The sequence below is a fragment of the Suncus etruscus genome, chromosome 12 (genome assembly GCF_024139225.1).
Source record: "Suncus etruscus isolate mSunEtr1 chromosome 12, mSunEtr1.pri.cur, whole genome shotgun sequence".
NCBI lineage: Eukaryota > Metazoa > Chordata > Mammalia > Eulipotyphla > Soricidae > Suncus > Suncus etruscus.
Window position 1 is genome coordinate 73,818,292 of NC_064859.1, and position 19,296 is coordinate 73,837,587.

A 19,296-nucleotide genomic window follows, 5' to 3' on the forward strand; every position below is an offset into this window, starting at 1 on the left:
GGGAATTTAAATATATAATGTTAGTGACAGAGGCAGGGTGAGTGCGCCCACCACCCGGCCACCTCCCCATGTGGGCAACGGACCCCGCACTCCACCGCAGCCTGAACCCAGGGACCCCTGACCCAAGTGCAGGCAGGGTGAATGCCCCACCCGGCCACCTCCCCACATGGGCGCCGGACCCCCGCGCTCAGCTGCAGCCCCGTGCCTGACCCCAGGGACCCCTGATCCGACTCCAGACAGGGTGAGTGTGCCACCCGACCACCTCCCCACGTGGGCACCCAGAAAACCCTGTGCCTGACCCACTCTGTGCCGCTAGGAAGGGCTAGAACCTATAGACCAGGTGAGCTTGGGTCTACTCCTTGAACCTTGGGGTATCCTAGAGCAGCCTGCCCCTGATCTTCGAAGTGGACCTGAAACTCCGCATAGAACCTTCTCCAGAATAGACCATGTCCTAGGACACAAATCAAACCTTTATAAGACTACAAATGTAAGGATCATTAGAAAAACCCTATCAGATCACTATGCAACAGAGGTCAAAATTGACTATAAGAAGAAGCAATGGAGAAAAACTAATACCTGGAAATTAAACAACATGCTGCTCAACAACAACTGGATCAAAGAGCAAATCAAGGAAGAAATAAAAAGATTCCCTGAGACAAACAATAATGAAGAGACAACTTGTCAATTTGTGGGACACAGCAAAAGCAGTAAATATGGGGAAACTCATAGCAATACAGGCCTATGTCAAGAAACCGGAAAATGACAAAATCAACAGTTTAAAGGATCACCTCAAGGAATTGGAACAATAGCAGCAAAGAAATACAACCACAACCAGAAGGCAAGAAATAATAAAAACCAGAGCAGAAATAAACAACATAGAAACTAAGAAAACAATACAAAAAAATCAATGAGACCAGGAGTTGGTTTTTTTTTTTTTTGAAAAAATAAACAAGATAGACAAACCACTGGCAAAACTCACCAAAAAAAAGAAAAAAAGAAAAAAAGAAAAAAGAAGGAAAATACCCAAATCAGTAGGATCACAAATGAAAGGGGAGAGATTACAACAGAACCCCAAGAAATACAGCATATCATGAGATCATATTAATATTATGAACAACTATACTCATTTAGGTTAGAGAACCCAGTAGAAATTGACAGATTTCTGGAAAAATAGCATCTTCCGAGACTGGATAACAAAGACTTAGAAAGCCTGATGGGAATGTTGCACTGGTGATGGGTGGTGTTCTTTACATGACTGAAACCCAAACACAATCATGTATGTAATCAAGGTGTTTAAATAAAAAATTTTAAAAAAAGTTAAAATAAAAATAATAAAATTCAAATAAAAAAAAAGAAAGCCTAAACAGACCAATCACTTCAGAGGAAATTGAAGATGTAATTAAGAAACTCCCTAAGAACAAAAGTCCAGGTCCAGATGGATTTACAGGCAAATTCTATCAAACATTTCAAGAAGACTTACTACCACTTTTCCACAGGCTCTTCCAAACCATCGAAAAAACAGGAATCCTCCCCAACTTCTTTTATGAGGCTAATATCACACTCATTCCCAAAGATGGCAAAGACACCACCAAGAAAGAAAACTACGGTCCAATTTCTCTAATAAACATAGATGCAAAGATACTCAACAAAATTTTAGCAAACCTAACCGAGCACTTTATCAAAAAGGTCATATATCATGACAAAGTGGGCTTCATCCCAGGAATGCAAGGTTGGTTCAACATACACAAATCAATCAACATCATACATCACATCAACAACAAGAAAGACAAAAACCAGATAATCATATCAGTAGATGCAGAGAAGGCATTTGACAAAAATCCAACACCCTTTCATGTTGAAAAAACTCAGCAAAATAGGGTTAGAAGGAACCTTCCTCAAGATAGTTACAGCTATCTATGAAAAGCCCACAGACAACATTATCCTTAGTGGCCAAAAGCTAGAAGCATTTCCACTAAAGTCAGGAACTAGGCAAGGCTGTCCACTCTCTCCACTCTTATTCAATATAATCTTAGAAGTCCTAGCAATAGCAATCCGACAAGAGACGGAAATCAAAGGAATCCAAAATGGGAAAGAGGAACTCAAACTACCACTTTTTGCAGACAATATGCTGATATACATAGAGAGTCCACAGTAAAACTCCTAGAAACAATTAACCAATACAGCACAGTGGCTGGCTACAAAGTCAATACACAAAAGACAGTAGTGTTTCTTTATACAAATAATGAAGTTGAGGAGAGAGAGATTAAAAATACAACTTCATTTAAAATATAAGGTACCTAGGAATCAACTTTACAAGGGAACTGAAGGACCTATACCAGGGAAACTTCAAAACCCTCCAGTAAGAAATTGAAGAGGATCTAAGGAAATGGAAGAACATCCCATGCTCATGGGTAGGTAGAATCAACTAGTCAAAATGACTATCCTACCTATTATATAGATTTAATGCAATCCCGATCCAAATTCAGACATCATTCTTTAAAGAATTAGAACAATCAATCATAAAATTCATCTGGAACCACAAAAGACCCAGGATAGCCAAACACATATTGAAAAACAAGAAGCTGGGTGGCATCTCTTTACCTAACTTGAAACTATACTATATAGCCATAGTGATCAAAACAGCATGGTACTAGAACAAAGACAGAACCTCAGACCAGTGGGTTAGGACAGAATTTCCAGACATAAACCCCCAGATATACAGTCAACTTGAAATGGAACAAAGAAAGTCTCTTCAACAAAGGTGTTGGTACAACTGGAAAACCACATGTAAGAAATTGAAAATTGACCCATACCTCACTCCCTATACAGAAGTCAACTCAAAATGGATCAAAGACCTTGAAATCAGACCCGAATCTATAAAGTTTATTGAGAATAAAATAGATAGAACACACAAAGACCTATATATCAAAAAGGTCTTCAAGGATGGAGTACCAATGGCAAGAACTTTAGTGTCAAACATAAACAAATGGGACTACATCAAACTAAAAAGTTTCTGTATGGTGAAAGAAACCCTACTTAATTAATGCAAGAAGACAGTTATCTGAATGGGAAAAATATCTTTTCACTCAACATATCAGATAAAGGGCTGATATCCAGAATATACAAAACACTCAGAAAGCTGAGTCCCCCAAAACCAAATAAAGCCATAAAAAATTGGAGAGACGAAATGAATAGACACTTCTCTGAGTAAGACCGAATGAAGGCCAACAAATACATGAAAACATGCTCACCTTCACTCATCATCAGAGAAATCCAAATCAAAACAACAATGAGGTACCACCTTACACCATTGAGAATGGCTGACATCAAAAATAATGGAAACAGTCTGTGTTGGCGGGGATGCGGTATGAAAGGCACTCTCATCCACTGCTGGTGGGAATGCCCCCTAGTTCAACCCCTAGAGAGAACAGTCTGGAGAGTGCTCAAAGAACTCAGAATTGAGCTGCCATTTGACCCAGCAATTGCTCTCCTAGGTATCTACCCTCAAGTCAGAAGGACATTCATCCCAAAGTATGTGTGTACCCCACTATTTATTGCAGCACTCAGTATAATAGCCAAGTCTTAGAACCAGCCTCGATGACCAACAACAGATGAGTGGATCATTAAGATGTGGTATCTATACACAATGGAATACTACATGGCAGTCAGAAATGATACAATCATAGACTTTGCAGCAACGTGGATGGACCTAGAACATATTATGTTAAACAAAGTAAGCCAGAAGATGAAAGATAAACACAGGATGATAGCACTATTCTGAAGCACCTATAAAATACACCATATATACAACTAATACTCAATGATCAAATAACAGGGTTTAACTAGGTAGAAACTCCAAACACTGTAACAGTTAACATATACTGGGGAGTAGTGCCCAAATCACATGAAAGAGGAACAACACAAACTCTTGACTACACATTATACCATAAAGAAACTAGCAACAGCAAAAACAGCAGCATAGAGAGAACAGGTATGTAATCAGCCCTTTACTACAAAGGCCCAAAATAATCTCTTAGGGATCCTATACAGGATTATAGGTAAAGATTACCATGAGAAATTACTGACTCCAATGGAAGCATTTCAAAATAATATGATTTAATGCCTTAATCTTATTATATCTAAAATAAAATAACCTCTTAGCTTTTCTGTCCACAGGCGTTCTTGGATAAAAAGAGTGCACAACCTAAGATGGCACCTTGGGACTCAGTCACAGGAGATACCATACCCAGCTTGCGATATGAAGTTGTCTCGATAAAACTCTTTAACATACCATTTATTTCTAGGTTATACTTTCTTTTAGGACCTGAAGTATGTGACCAGCCAGATCATCGAAGCAGCAACTGTGACCTACAGAGTTATACTACAGGGCCTACTCATCAAACACATTCAAGCAAACTAACATTCCTTTGCTCTTTTCTCCTCTCTTCTCACTACATTTTTTTCTTCTTTTTCTTTTCAATCTTATTTGCTCTTTTCTCCTTTTCTGCCCCTTCCATATACATGCCCTCCCCCCCCATTAGAAATCTGACTATCCCTTCATCCCTCAATCCCATCCAGATTTCCCACCTTATTAAAACTCTTCACCCTCAGTTCTTAATCTATTAGGCATCAAGACTGACCCCCTACCCCAATGAACCAGTATCCAGCACTGAAGCAAAGGGACACCCACTCAAACCCACACCTCATCCCCGGCAAGAAAAGACAACCAACACCCCTGCTGACTCACTCGGTGTGGCCCTTCTTACCAACTCTTCCTCGCGCGAACTGTTGCTTGATACCGGACTTAGCTCAAAAAGGATCCCTAATGCAAGAACTCTACCCAAGACCTCCCTGCGAAAATCTTTTGCCAATCTCAAGAAGGTCAGGGTGTGTGATGAAAAGGCACCTGGGAACCCACAAGAAAATCTCAAAAGACAATGGGGAAACCTATAGTTCCATCATAAGTATAAGCCCTGTATAACACTACCTCTTTACCTGCCCTTCCCCAAATATAAGGTAGTCTCCTGCATCACTTTGTTCCTTTAATTACTTTTTTTATTTCACTTTTTAATTTTTATTTAAAAAACACTCTTTTCTTTATATATACGGGAGCACATATATTTTTATCTCTATTTTTATCTTTTTTGGGTGTGTGACTTGCTTCTGTTTTCTTCTCTTTCCACCCCCAAATACATTGGCAATATAATGTAGCACCATTTTTTCCTGCACAGGCACACTAAATAAAGGGGTATGGCTAACCTGGCTAGCCACTTGCAAAAAATTGAACTTAGATGCCAGCTAACATCATGTACGAAGGTTAAATCCAAATGGATGAAAGACCTCGATATAAGACCTGAAACCATAAGATATATAGAACAACACATAGGTAAAATACTCCAGGACACTGAGACTAAAGGCATCTTCAAAGAGGAAACTGCACTCTCCAAGCAAGTGAAAGCAGAGATTAACAGAAGCTGAAAAGCTTCTGCACCTCAAAAGAAATAGCACTCAGGATACAAGAGCCCCCCACTGAGTGGGAGAAACTATTCACCCAATACCCATCAGACAAGGGGCTAATCTCCAAAATATACAAGGCACTGATAGAAATTTACAAGAAAAAAAAACATCTAATCCCATCAAAAAATGGGGAGAAGAAATGGACAGACACTTTGACAAAGAAGAAATACAAATGGCCAAAAGACACATGAAAAAATGCTCCACATGACTAATCATCAGGGAGATGCAAATCAAAACAACAAGAGGTACCACCTCACACCCCAGAGACTGGCACACATCACAAAGAATGAGAACAAGCAGTGTTGGCGGGGATGTAGAGAGAAAGGAACTCTTATCCACTGCTGGTGGGAATGCCGTCTAGTTCAACCTTTATAGAAAGCAATATGGAGATTCCTCCAAAATCTGGAAATCAAGCTCCCATATGACCCAGCTATACCACTCCTGAGAATATACCCTAGGAACACAAAAATACAATACAAAAATCCCTTCCTTACACCTATATTCATTGTAGCACTATTTACCATAGCAAGACTCTGGAAACAGCCAAGATACCCTTCAACAAACGAATGGCTAAAGAAACTGTGGTACATATACACAATGGAATATTATGCAGCTGTCAGGAGAGATGAAGTCATGAAATTTTCCTATACATGGATGTACATGGAATCTACTATGCTGAGTGAAATAAGTCAGAGAGAGAAAGACACAGAATGGTCTCACTCATCTATGGGTTTTAAGAAAAATGAAAGACATTCTTGCAATAAAGACACAAAAGAGAAAAGAGCTGGAAGTTACAGCTCACCTCATGAAGCTCACCACAAACAGGAATGAGTTTAGTTAGAGAAATAACTACATTTTGAACTGTCCTAATAATGAGAGTGTACGAGGGAAATAGAAAGCCTGTCTAGAGTACAGGAGGGGATTGGGTGGGGAGGAGGGAGATTTGGGACATTGGTGATGGGAATGTTGCACTGGTGATGGGTTGTGTTCTTTACATGACTGAAACCCAAACACAATCATGTATGTAACAAATTTGTTTAAATAAAAAAATTAAAAAAAAAAACGGGCTCTTATCTACTAGGGATAAGAAGTCATACTTTTTTTTTTTACAACACAGGGGCATCTCCCACCTTGAATATATGTCATGTGGACCCAACTTAGACCCCAGGTGATTAGACACCAACTGTCCAGCTTGGAACCCTGGATCCCAGGCATAGAAATGACACAGTTCTTCACAACAGCTACAGGAACCAAATCCCATCTAGGACATCCTTAATACTGCTCATATACCAATATGGCCCAGCTCAAATATGATATCCTGACAATGAGAAAATTGGAAACAATTTGACCTAAGAGCAGATTTATCCTACTTCACCAGCTAACGATAAGACAAAATCAGAAGACTTGTCACCCTTTGGTCTGTGCAAAAGCCAAGATCACGATATACAGATGACTGGCTGATAGAACCATGACCGGGCAGTATGTATCCTGGGACCAAGATAAAAACCCTAGTCTAGGGTTTGACCTACAACCTGCACAACAACCATGATCTCTAATTCCAGAGGTATGACTGAGACAGTAGCAACTGAATGGGTCTTTTGATAGCAAAACGAAAGACGCTATCCCAGGCTCCATCCTAGAATCAGTGCAAGGACCAAGACCACCAACCACTGAAGATGGATTCAAATGATACTAAGGGAATAGAACTTCTAAAACCACAAAGAAAGACTTCACCATAAGTTCCATCCTTGACCTGTGCAGAGACAGAGATCTCTAGATACAGAGGTCTGATTTTATCACCCAGGACAGAGCAGAAGTCTTCCAAACACCACATTAGCACCAAGGGGAGAGTAAATGAACCTGAAAGAAGTCTATAGTTAATCCCATGACAATATACTTTAAGGATGGAGAAACTCTGTATCTCTTAGGCCAAGGGAATTCTTTTTCGAATGACTCTAATGTTTACTGTGCCTATGCAGGAGGGGGGGAAGAGAGAGAGAGAGAGAGAGAGAGAGAGAGAGAGAGAGAGAGAGAGAGAGAGAGGAGAGAGAGAGAAAGACACACAAAAACACAAAATAATCCTTTCATTTTATTTATTTTTTTATCTATCGAGCTTTTGTAGATTTCTTTGATTTGATTTGGATATTAAACTGGTTGTCTCCATTTTTATTTATTTTTTTTTCTTTCTTTTCTCTTCCGTTTTGTGCTGTCATGTTTTTTTATCTCAATGTCCACGGCAAATATGTGGTGCCTATCTTTATTGCTGTAGTGATCACTGGATATTTTATTCGGTACTTCTTTTTATATTGATGTGGTGTTCCACCTTCTTTTTCCCCTTCATCTCTCAAACAGAGGATGAAAGCCTCTAGAGGGACTCCTCCCATTTTCGGTATATTTGATTTTTACCCCATTTTATTACTTTTCTCTTCTTCAAACAAAACCACATAACCTTAACTATCTAGTCCCGCCTCCCAATTAGAAGGGGATATAATGGAGGTACCATGACCAAACAGTTGAAAGATCACTAAGTAGTAAGCAGGCACAGAGGGGACCACTCATTCTAGCAGCCCCAGGGGTGAGGGTGGATGCTATTGGAGGCAGGATGGGAGCGGAGGTGGAGGGAGGACAATTCGGTGGTAGGAATTCCCCTGATTCAATGTTAATATGTACCTAAAATATTGCTGTGAACAATAATAAGCCACTATGATTAAAATAACAATTATATTAAAAAATTTAAAAAAGTTAGTGGACAGCGTATTAAAAATATGTGCCACTAAAAAGAGGAAAGTAACATTTTATAAGGTCAAATCCCACCAAAAGTCATAATATTAATAACAATATAAACCAATGCTATTTTTTGTTGTTTTAATTTACTACTACTCACACTTTTATGGCACTTGCTAGTTTCCATGCAAGTACAAAATTATAACAGTCCTTATATATTCTTTAAAGTAGGAAAGACATTAAGATTTTCAGGGGATGAAGAGATAGTATAGAGAAGGTGAAGGTGCTTGCCTTGCACATAACTGACCTTGATGTAATCCTTGAGTACCTTCAAATGTGACCCAAACAACTTTCCCTAATACTAGTGGCATTAATATTTCCCTTTAGTAGAAGGGATCCATGCACATTAAGTTTAATGCAAACTTTTAAAGTTAAACTGATGAGCCAGAGTTCAGTATATTGATGCTGGGGCCTTAACTATCTTTTCAATACTTCAGAATAAACTGGAAAAAAGAAACTTATTATCTTTTTTTTTTTTTTTTTAATCCTGGCAGTAAGAACTCATTGGGTTAAATGGACAGCCTGGAGACACATCTTCAATGACGAAAGAGACCCCAATAGACAGTTTCCAGGCTGAAGTTTAACCTAGCTTGATACAATACATATTAATTAACATTTAACAAGTAATCAAGGGTATAAGAAAATGGCATCTTTTGGGTATAGAACATAAGTCAGAGGCAAAAAAAAAATAACGAGAGGAATAATAGTTTGTGTAACTGAGTATACTTCTAGTCCTTAAAAAGCAGCATCTTGACAGTTCTAGGATTCTGTCAAAGTACGGATTATGTATGAGTATGAAACAATTCAACACAATTTCTGGGCACTGCCTGGTATGAGTTCCATTTTCCTACTGAAACCTGGGAAGTCTTGGTCAAAAGTCTGTTTCCTCATTTAGTTTAACTAAATGTTAAGGGTATAGCATCTACTCTAAGAGTACTGTGGGCTCTGAAAAGCAACTATGCCAGGGGCAACTGCTATCTACGTCTTAGTTATGAAGATTGTTTTAAATATGAGTCTCTAAAGGGTTTTATGAGAACAGTGGCATTTAAGGTAGGCCTTTAACAGAAGTAAGATCTTAATGGCTATGATCACAAAGAGAAATAAAAGGACTAAGAAATTAGGTTAATTAGATCCATGAGAAGAGCTTTAATGTACAATATTCTATAACCATACAATAATATTCTAAGAAGCCCAGCATAGTTTCTTAAATAATTTTACTTTTGTTCCTTAATCATGTGTGTGATTTTCACTAAACATCAATACTATGAAAGATGTGAAAAGTCATGCAACTTAAAAATAGTTTTAAATAAATATATGAATGAATCCGAAATAGGACATTAGTATATTTATGTAAGCAAGACTAAGCAATACATGCTATAGTTTCCACATGGCTCTCAAAATCTTACATTTGGAGATGGCTCTGTTTTTTCATACTGTACTTCTTCTTTTCCATTTTCACCTGATTGGACCATATGATATGATCTGCCTTCAATAAAAGTAATGTAGTCTTTGTAAGAGCATAGTGGACCAGCCAGGATGCCCATGAAGTTACAGTTGTAACTTAAATATTCCAGAAGACTTGGCATGCGCCTACAATAAAAAGACATGCAACTGTGAGAGGTAACATACATTTCCAGAATGTTTCATGGGAATAATCATTGGCCATCCCTCACTGCTTTTTTGATTTCCAAATGCAATAAACTTTGCATTTCATTTGTATCCATACAATCACTAAAAAAGAATGTAATGTAGCAAAATTTATAGCAATTTAGTAAGAGTTTCTACACATATATCCATAAACAGTTGTGAAGGTTTTTCTACTTCATTACTCATGATAAAGTGAATTTAAGATAGGTAATATATAGAATAAATAATCATCCATTCATTTAACAAACCTCTGTGTGCCAAGTTGACATGCTTTAGGGTCTAGGATACTAGCAGTAAAGAAAAGATAAACAGTGGGCATTTGGTGGGGGGCTCATATAACAGTTACAAAAAACATAACTAAAAATACATAAAATACATTTCAAGATACCCAGTGAGACACAGAGGTATTTTAGCTTTTCCTAAATCAGAGAAAGTCTGCATGACACAGTGACAGCAGATACAAGAAGATGTGAGAGGGAAACTGTTGCTCTTCGAGACAAGAAGATGTGAGAGGGAAACTGTTGCTCTTCGAGACAAGGGGTACAAACTGAGGGAAGAAGAGATCTCAATCCCAAAGAGATGAGTTGACCAGGGGCCAGAGGACTGACACCAGGGAAGAAGCAGCAGAAAAGTCAGAGAGGAGAGGGGAAAGCAGAGTGCTGGCCTTAGAAAAGTCTTGGTGAAAATTTCTGGGTTTAATCGAGTGCAATAAAAAGCTACCAAAAAGTATCAAACAGTGATGGGTACCCCAAGATGGATGTTCTCCATCCAGGAAACTGGAAGGCCATATGGGAGACCACTGTGGTCCCCAGGCAGTAGTGACATGGAGTGGGAGGCAACATCACAGTCAGTTTGCTGAATATATGAGAAAAAAGGGCTCAAGGATGTTGTGTGACACCTTAAATTCAATATGTTGAGATCTGTCAACATGATACATGTGTCTAAAATTTACTGAGCATTAGCACTCAATGTGGTGAACAGGTAAAAATTGGTTAGTGACACAGGAAACAGACTATTATAGTATTACTTAAGTATATTAGGACTATATGTCTTAATCAAATCTGCTGTCTACTATTAGTGATAAACTTTCATGAAAGGAAGAATCCTTGCTCATGGGGACAGTAAGCAGGATTCTTTTTTTTTTTTTTTTTTTCTTGGTTTTTGGATCATACCTGGCAATGCTCAGGGGTTACTCCTGGCTCTACACTCAGAAATCGCCCCTGGCGGGGACCATATGGGATGCCTGGATTTGAACCACCATCCTTCTTGATGCAAGGCAAATGCCTTGCCATTGTGCTATCTCTCCACACCCCCCCCCCCTTTTGGAGTAAGCAGGATTCTTAAAGGTTTTACATTTCCTTCCTCTGTCCTAGCCTGAGGTCCTGTCTCATATTACATAGTGCAGACAGGGCTGAGGAGTTAGTTATGATGGTAAACATGCCTCCATGTACAGGGTCCTGTGTTGGAACATCCCTGGGACTACATGCACTACTAGGTATTGCCTCTTGGGCCCCACACCACTTATGGTTCAAACACTTAGTGATTTCTACAAGTTGAACATCATGGGCAGTAGACGCTCCCCTCCCCTGACTCAGCAATCACTGTGTTCACTCCCTATTTGTAAAAAAAAAAAAAATTGCAGACACACTGTGGCTAAGGTAAGCTAACAGAACTCTCACAAAAATACATACATACATATATATATATATATATATACATACATATATTTGTATTTAAAAAATAATCAGAGAAAACAGTCTTTCCATCCATCTAACTGGGTCACCACCAGTTAGCCAAAACTCAGGCAATTTTTCTACATTTAAAAGTGTCTTGAATCTTAAGTATTTTCTTTTCTGGGCTCAAAATTGATGAAAGTTAAATGCTGCTGGCACAGTCTCTTGTACTTCTTATTTAGTGCTGAAACAGAATGCTTCCTTGCCGTCTTCAACGCCAGGGGAAGAGCCCAGGCGTCGTAAAAGAACTTCTTGTACTCCAGCAACAGAGCTCCATTTTCAATACCAACTATATTCAAGGCTCCAAACAATATCCATTTAATAAGATGTAGTTCTATTCTATCATAGAAAGCCAAACTTTGTATCACAATTTACAAGGGCAAGAGATAATACTTAGCTATGAAATTTGCTGACGTAATTTCTGGCTCAATTGGGGTTTTCAGGCTCGACTGGTCTATAAAAGTAACCCATTTTATATGCTGAAGTAGGTAATATTTGCTAGTAAAATGGGAAACAAATATTATTATAATATATCACTCATGACTAATTGAGGTATTAATTCTTTCATTCCATAATATTAGTATCAATTAACCATTGTTCTAAGGTTTCTCAGTCTCAGCATTATTGACATTCTGGGGTTTGGGGGTTTGTTTTATTTTTCTTTCCATTTTTTAGGCCATACTAGGCAGTGCTTAGGGCTTATTCCTGGCTCTAAACTCAGCGATCACTATTGGCAGGCTCAGGGGGACTATATAACATGTCAAGAATGCAACCCATTTCAGAAGCATTCTGCAAGCATCCTACCCTGCTATACTAGCATTTCAGCCTTGACATTCTGGATTTCTAATATTTTACAGAGATCTCTCTGAAACATATCTCTCATTGCAATCTCTCATATCAATTCTGGCCAGGTTGGACTAGGGATTTGTTTTGTTTTGTTTTGGGGCCACACCAAGTAACCAGAGGTTACTCCTGGCTATGTGCTCAGAAATTGCTCCTGGCTCAGGGGACCATATGGGATGCTGGGATCAAACCAGCCATATGCAAGGCAAACGCCCTACCACTGTCCTATCACTGTGGCCCTGGGCTAGGCATTTCTTCTCAGATTCCCAGAGCACTTCAAATATCAGACAATAATACTTCCTGTGTGGCAGTAGGCTAGATACTGAATGTTCTGCCTCTCCTGTGAGGCTCTGAATTCCCTGAAAAAAGGAAGAGAGTCTAGTGCCCATGCCTGCCACATCCTTCACATATCACCAGCAGCTTCCTTTCTAAATCAATCACCTGATGGCATGTACAAGGATAAACTACATGTTAACAGCAAAAACTTGGAAGCCCTGTTTTATGGCACCCTATTGCCACCTGTTGCCCACCAGCAGCCAATTTATAAAATGGCAGTTGGATCATAGGTGCTGGAGCTGAGGAGACAAGCTAGAGTAGGAAATATCAATTTAGGAGACATCAGATACACAGGCAGTCTTTAAAGCCAATGTACTGAATCTGATCACCTGGAGAAGATGAAGAAATCCAGGCATGTGCCTTGAGGCAGATGAATATTAGTTGTAGGTCATAATAAAAGTACTTGACAAAGAAGTTGGGAAAGAACAGCCTGGGGTGCATGAGGAAAACCACAAGAATGCAGCATCCTAGAAGTCAGCTGAAGAAGGCATTCCAAGGTCTAAGTCAGTGGTCTTCAAATTATAGCTGCGGGCCACATATTGTATTTGTTCCCATTTTGTTTCTTCACTTCAAAATAAGATATATGCAGTGTGCATAGAAATGTGTTCAAAATTTTTGTTTTTACTATAGTCCGGCCCTTCAACAGTCTGAGGGACAATAAACTGGCCCCCTGTTTAAAAAGTTTGAGGACCACTGAATTGATAACATTTGACCCAGGTCAAATGTTGCTATGAGGTTAAACAATGTGTAAGGCCAGATTACCAAACAAATATAAGTTTCAGGGCAACCTGGTAAGAGCATCAAGAGAACAGCACTGAGGACTAACTGCCTGAATGGTTAAGGAGAGAGGAAAAAGTGAGAATGGACATATCTTTCATAGAGTGTATAAAGGAGTACAGAATAAGGAGGGGAGAGCCAGATGGAAATCTGAGGTAAAGAACTAATGGAATGATCCAATAAACAGATAGAAACTCATGCTTAATGATGTAAGAAATAGTCTGTAGAAAGAGGAATAAGAGGAGAGAAAGCAAAATCCTTAGCTAACAAGAAGTGATTAAACTCAGTGTAGAAGCAGAAAGTTGGTCTGAAAACTGGCTTATGGGCAGTTAATATTTAGCACTAGAAAAAAACTATTCTGTCACAGATATAGGGAGTGCAGCAGATAGAGTAGCTGCAGAATGAAGTAGCGATGCCCTTATTTTCTCCTAAAATAAACCTGCTGCCATCTGCAAGTTTACATATGCCATTAGCCATGTGTAAGTGACTACACAGGAGGGGGCGTTGGAAGTCTGAAGAGAAAGGAGAATATATAATTTTACAGAGTGGGAGCATTGGTGACTACAAGAATGGCATGGAATTCTTGGCTTTACTAATGTTCACATTTTTTTTTTAATTTCGGGTCACAAAGTCAAAATGCAGTAACAAGATGGAACTTTTTTCCTACTGTTTCTTCTATTCTTCAGGGAGGTAGAGAGTGGGATTTATTAAGGCTTTGGATTTGCCAGTGACAAAGTGAGATGCCATGGGATAAAAGGAGCAGAGTATTTACAAATTACTGAGCTAGATCAAACTAACTTCTCATCACTTAAGTAAATTCAAATATATTTATTGACATATAGACTATGGAGATGTAAAAAAATAAAGTTACTTTAAACATAAAAAAATACAAAATTCCCAAGATAGGCTTGAGCTCAAAAGTCAATAGTTAGGGTGAAGCTACTATACAAGCAACCTCAATTTTCCAATTGCTAGGTATGGAAAATGAATTGATCTTTTAGGCTTACTTTGAAAGGAAACAACATGTTCCATAGGAAGTTTTACCTTAATGAGTCATTAACCTCTAATTTTATTACATGAAGACAGACCCAGACATGAAATAAGGGCATTCCTTTGTTCACCAAGTATACATAATAAACAAAGCAGAAGCCTCCCACAGAAATGTTATTCAAATAATAGTGAAGATATATTACTGGGTCTTCAAAATGTCAAAAACTGACACGTAGGTGCTTATGTTATTAAAATATAATTCATCTGTGGGTTGGAAATATAAAACTATGGGTGAGCATTTTCTTTGCATGTGGCCAACCTGAATTTGATCCCCAGCATCCATATGGTCCCCCGAGCACCTCTAGGTATGATTTCTGATCCAGGACTAAGCCTTAAGCCTTGCTAGTTGTGCCCCCCCCCCCAAAAAAAAAAACAACCAAGAAATGTAGAGTTTATCTGGGGCCAGAGAGAGAGAGCACAAAGGTTCAAGTGTTTGTCTTGTATGTGGCTGACCAAACTTCAATCCCTGGCACTGCATATGGTTCTCTAAGCATCACCAAAAAATATCCCTGAGCATATATCCAGGAATACTATGGGTGTGACCCAAGTTCCCTATCCCTAATCCCCAAATATATAAATTATTCTAGTTGTTGGCTTACAGATAAAGTTGCCCTGGTGTTATTTGTAATCACTGCCTAAAACATGAACACTATACAATATTACTCTATTCAAGAAACTTGGAGCCTCAGAGGAGAGACAAAAAAAATTTAGGAGGCAAAAGCCTCCTAATACACAGGAGGAACATGCTGCCTGATAATATATCCAAGGAGTCATGAGGCCTCAGAAGGAATGCCTAGCTTAGTCCAACCTGGTGACAAGGAGCTAGGCAAGGGAAGAAGATTTGGCTTTTACACGAAAAAGTTCCTCCAGAAAGATAAATCAATCTTAGTCACAAGAATGATGTGTGTTACAGGCAGAGAGCTGGAACTATGATGGGATAAAATTCAAAAACACATACCTTACAGCTAAACCTCTCTGTGATGGAGTTAGATCTTCATCTTTTCGAAACATCCCTGAGAAATAAAAATAGGTACAACAATCAATTTTATTTTCTTCCAAGAAAAGAGCTATATTCTTCGCCCCCACTTTCATAACCTGAAACTCATGTTTTAAAGGCCCAATTTTTGTATACCCATTATATATAATTGGTGCCTTTCTTTATCACTAGAACAAAGGCCTAACCCTATGAAAGGGGCTTATATAATAATCCACATGTGTAGGTCTGTATAAGATAAATGAAGTGCTGTGGATGTGGCTAAGTTAGTGAGAGAGAGAGCGACCTCACATAAGGACCTGGGCTCCATCCATGGACTTTAACAAACAGATAAATAGGGGCCAGGATGGTTGCTTAGCAGGTAAGAACACACATTGAGACCCAAAAGCCAATCGCTGGCCCCAAGTGGTCACCCAAGCACCATCAGGATGGTCCTCAAAGTCCCTAGCACCAGACAAGGCCTGAGCAGCTTTACATGTTCAAGTCCTATCATTAAACTATCTTGCCAAACTGGCTGAATATCACCTAAAGTAGTCCCCCGAGCACTAGGAGCAGAGGAAAAGAAGAAAATTAACAAGAAACTAATAAAACTCTTCTCCAGAGGAAATTGCAAAGTTAAAAAAAATTCCCTAATGTTTGCACATTTAACAGTAAATTTTATGCCTTTCCAAAAAGAATGGAGAATTTCAGGTTTTCTATTACTGCATGACTGAATCAACAAGCTTCAGTACTATGAACTTGAAGCTCAGCTGCTTCTACATGATTCTAATGAATAAAAACCGATCTGTGACTTTCATCAGTTCTTTATCTTTCATTTCCAAACAGTAAAGTATTAGTTATGATTATACATTAAATGATGAGATCCTAAAATCAAAGGTCAAAATTAACAAGCCAACGACGCATTTAAAAATCGTCACTGGTTTTTCCTAGCAGATGGTAAGTATGGACTGTTCTGGCAAAGAGCTCCTTCAGCCGCTGAAGGAAGAAGCTGACTTTCAAGACAAAGGCTCAGGTCATTAGCACTTCATATGGCAAAATGCCCATTTACTAGATAAAAATAAGAAAATACAAAAATGTACACTAAAATAGGTTAAATGTGTGCATATAAATATAAGGGAGAGAGATGGGGAAATATATCCAAATCTAAGTATAACAAAGAAATGTGTTTATTAATTCTGTTAATAAATTGGATTTAGACTAAATGTTTATATGATACAGATTTATATTTTAAATTGTCTTTAATATAGGTCATATGACTGAGTCATACTACTTGACTTTGGTTCCATTGCTGAATTGAGTGAAAAAAATATGATTATACAATGAAAAACAATTACATCTCAGTTAAGCTAAATGGTTATTCCATCATCCCTTCATCCTTTTCTTCCTGCTAATACTTAAAAGTACATTATGGTAAAATATCAAATATCAATCATGTGTTTTAGGGATGACAAATTAATTTCAAATTCTTACCATCATGAATTTCATAAGCCAAACTAGTAATCTTCTGGGTTATTATCATCATTGGTCTGTGAATAGTAAAAATAAATATTTTATTAAAGGGTATATCTTCAATAATAATTGTACTTTAAAAACTGTTTATTCTGTTTATATACTTGCAGAATCCTAAATTTTATAAATTTAAAAGGACCTCCAATGAATTTCAAAGGGTAATTTGGGAACTCCTGAGTCTGAAATAGGTGTTAGAAACAACATTTGGACTATGCTTGGCTTTAAAAGGCATTTATAAGTTCTCCATAGAGAAAAGAAATGCAAGCTAAAATAAGAAGACACCCTACTAAATGGGAGAAAATATTTGCATACAATACATAAAACTGTACATAAAGAATAAACAAAATATAATCAATATTCATAAAGCTAAACAGAACAACAAAAAAAATCCAATAATCTCACCAAAAATTGGGAAGAGAAAATGAACACTTTCCTAAAGAAGACACATAGATGGCCAACAGGCATATGAAAAAAAAGTGCTAATTGCCACGTATTATTGGGAATGGGAATGTCTTCTAGTTCAACCTCTGCAGAGAGTAAAATGGAACTCTCAAAAAAGTAAGGCTAGAATTCCCATATGACCCAGCAATACAACTTCTTATCATCTACCCCTAAAATACAAAACATTAATTCTAAAGATATAAGTACACTTATGTTCATTGCAACACTGAGTGCAATTGCAAGATATGGAAAAAAACAAATGCTTAATCACAAATGAATGTATCAAGAAGGTGTGGTGCTTGTAAAGAATAGAATACTATGCAGCCAATAAAAAAGGATAAAATCCATGCAATTTACCATGACACAGATTTCTGAACTAGAGAGCATCATGTCTCAATATGAATGAAGCCAGGAAAAGGACAGGTGCAGAATTTCTTATGTGTGGGATATAAAGATACATAGTAAAGGAGCAACAAATGACCAAAGGCAGCAGAACCAGATAACTTGGTTACAGAACTGAGATGGTTGCAGAGAGGGTGGTAATAAAGGAAGAGTCTTTGGAACTTTGTGGAGAAAAGTGGATATTCTGGTGGTGGGTGTGGTGTTGGAATGACATGTGCATGAAACCACTATTAACAATATCGGGAGGAGAGGTAAGAAGTGGAGGAAGAAGAAAAGGAGGAGGAGGAGGAGGAAGATGAGGGGAAGGCAGTGGAAGAAGGAACAAAGAGAGCAGCTCATTCTCTAAAAGAAACCCTGTGTAGGCAGCTGCAGGCATCAATCAAACCCCTCAGAGATGAGAGGACATCTGGGCACACACTTGGACCTGTTTTCTTTTCTTTTCTTTTCTTTTCTTTTCTTTTCTTTTTCAACCTACCCTGCAGCCCTGAGGTTCAGAGCTTAACTTAAAGTGGAACAGCAAGTGTCCTGGATAAAGGAAACGTATTAAGGGAGTCTGGGTGAGAAATGTGGAACAAAACAGAAGGAGAAAAATGAGGGGAAAGAAGGCAGCAAGCAGAGTTGCTCAAGTCCCTGTTCTTGGAGCCAGGTCCCGAGATGTAGGGGGGAGGGGGAGGAGCTTGTCAATTGCCCTGAGACAGGATACATATGAAAAAGACAAAAAACTTTAAAATTATGTTTCATATAAAAATGCTAATATTCTCCCATGTTGTACAGCCACCAATTAAATGGGTTAGGAAAAAATTCATAAGAAAATCACCATTTTTATCCTTTAACTATTATATTAGTTCTAAAGAACAATTGTCATAAATTATAGTTAGTTACACATGTTTATAGTCACACACACTCACAAAAGACTCAGAAGAGTCCGTTTCCCCCCCCTCCCCCCGAGAATAGCAGGGGGAGCAGAAACCAGTACAAAGAGGAAGCACTTTCCTCCCTACCCCCTACTAAGAACAGAGCCAGGCTGGCATTAGCTACCACCATAAGCAAAACCCCAGATAAACACATGGAAAAAGGAGCGGGTTTTTCATGTTAGTACATGCCATCAAGGGGTTGTTTTCAATATTCCCACTACTGAAAAGAAAATGCACAGATCTGGGCATATATGCACTTACTGCTTATATTCCTAACAACCAAGAGCTCATCAAGAGTCAAATGATGGAGGCTCTTAAACTTGAAGGACCAAAGGGAGGTGATTTCTCC

At 38.4% G+C, this 19,296-nt stretch overlaps 1 protein-coding gene across 1 annotated transcript in view; it reads right to left on the reverse strand.

Moving 5' to 3' along the window:
• MBOAT2 (membrane bound O-acyltransferase domain containing 2) overlaps nucleotides 1-19,296 on the reverse strand; it is a 155,200-nt gene that overhangs the window by 19,569 nt on the left and 116,335 nt on the right. Inside the window, exons 5-7 of the mRNA XM_049784522.1 lie at nucleotides 17,152-17,207; nucleotides 15,646-15,700; nucleotides 9,708-9,891 (exon numbers count right to left, since the gene is read on the reverse strand). Of these exons, the coding sequence (XP_049640479.1) occupies nucleotides 9,708-9,891; nucleotides 15,646-15,700; nucleotides 17,152-17,207 (295 nt within the window). The remainder of the gene's footprint in view (nucleotides 1-9,707; nucleotides 9,892-15,645; nucleotides 15,701-17,151; nucleotides 17,208-19,296) is intronic.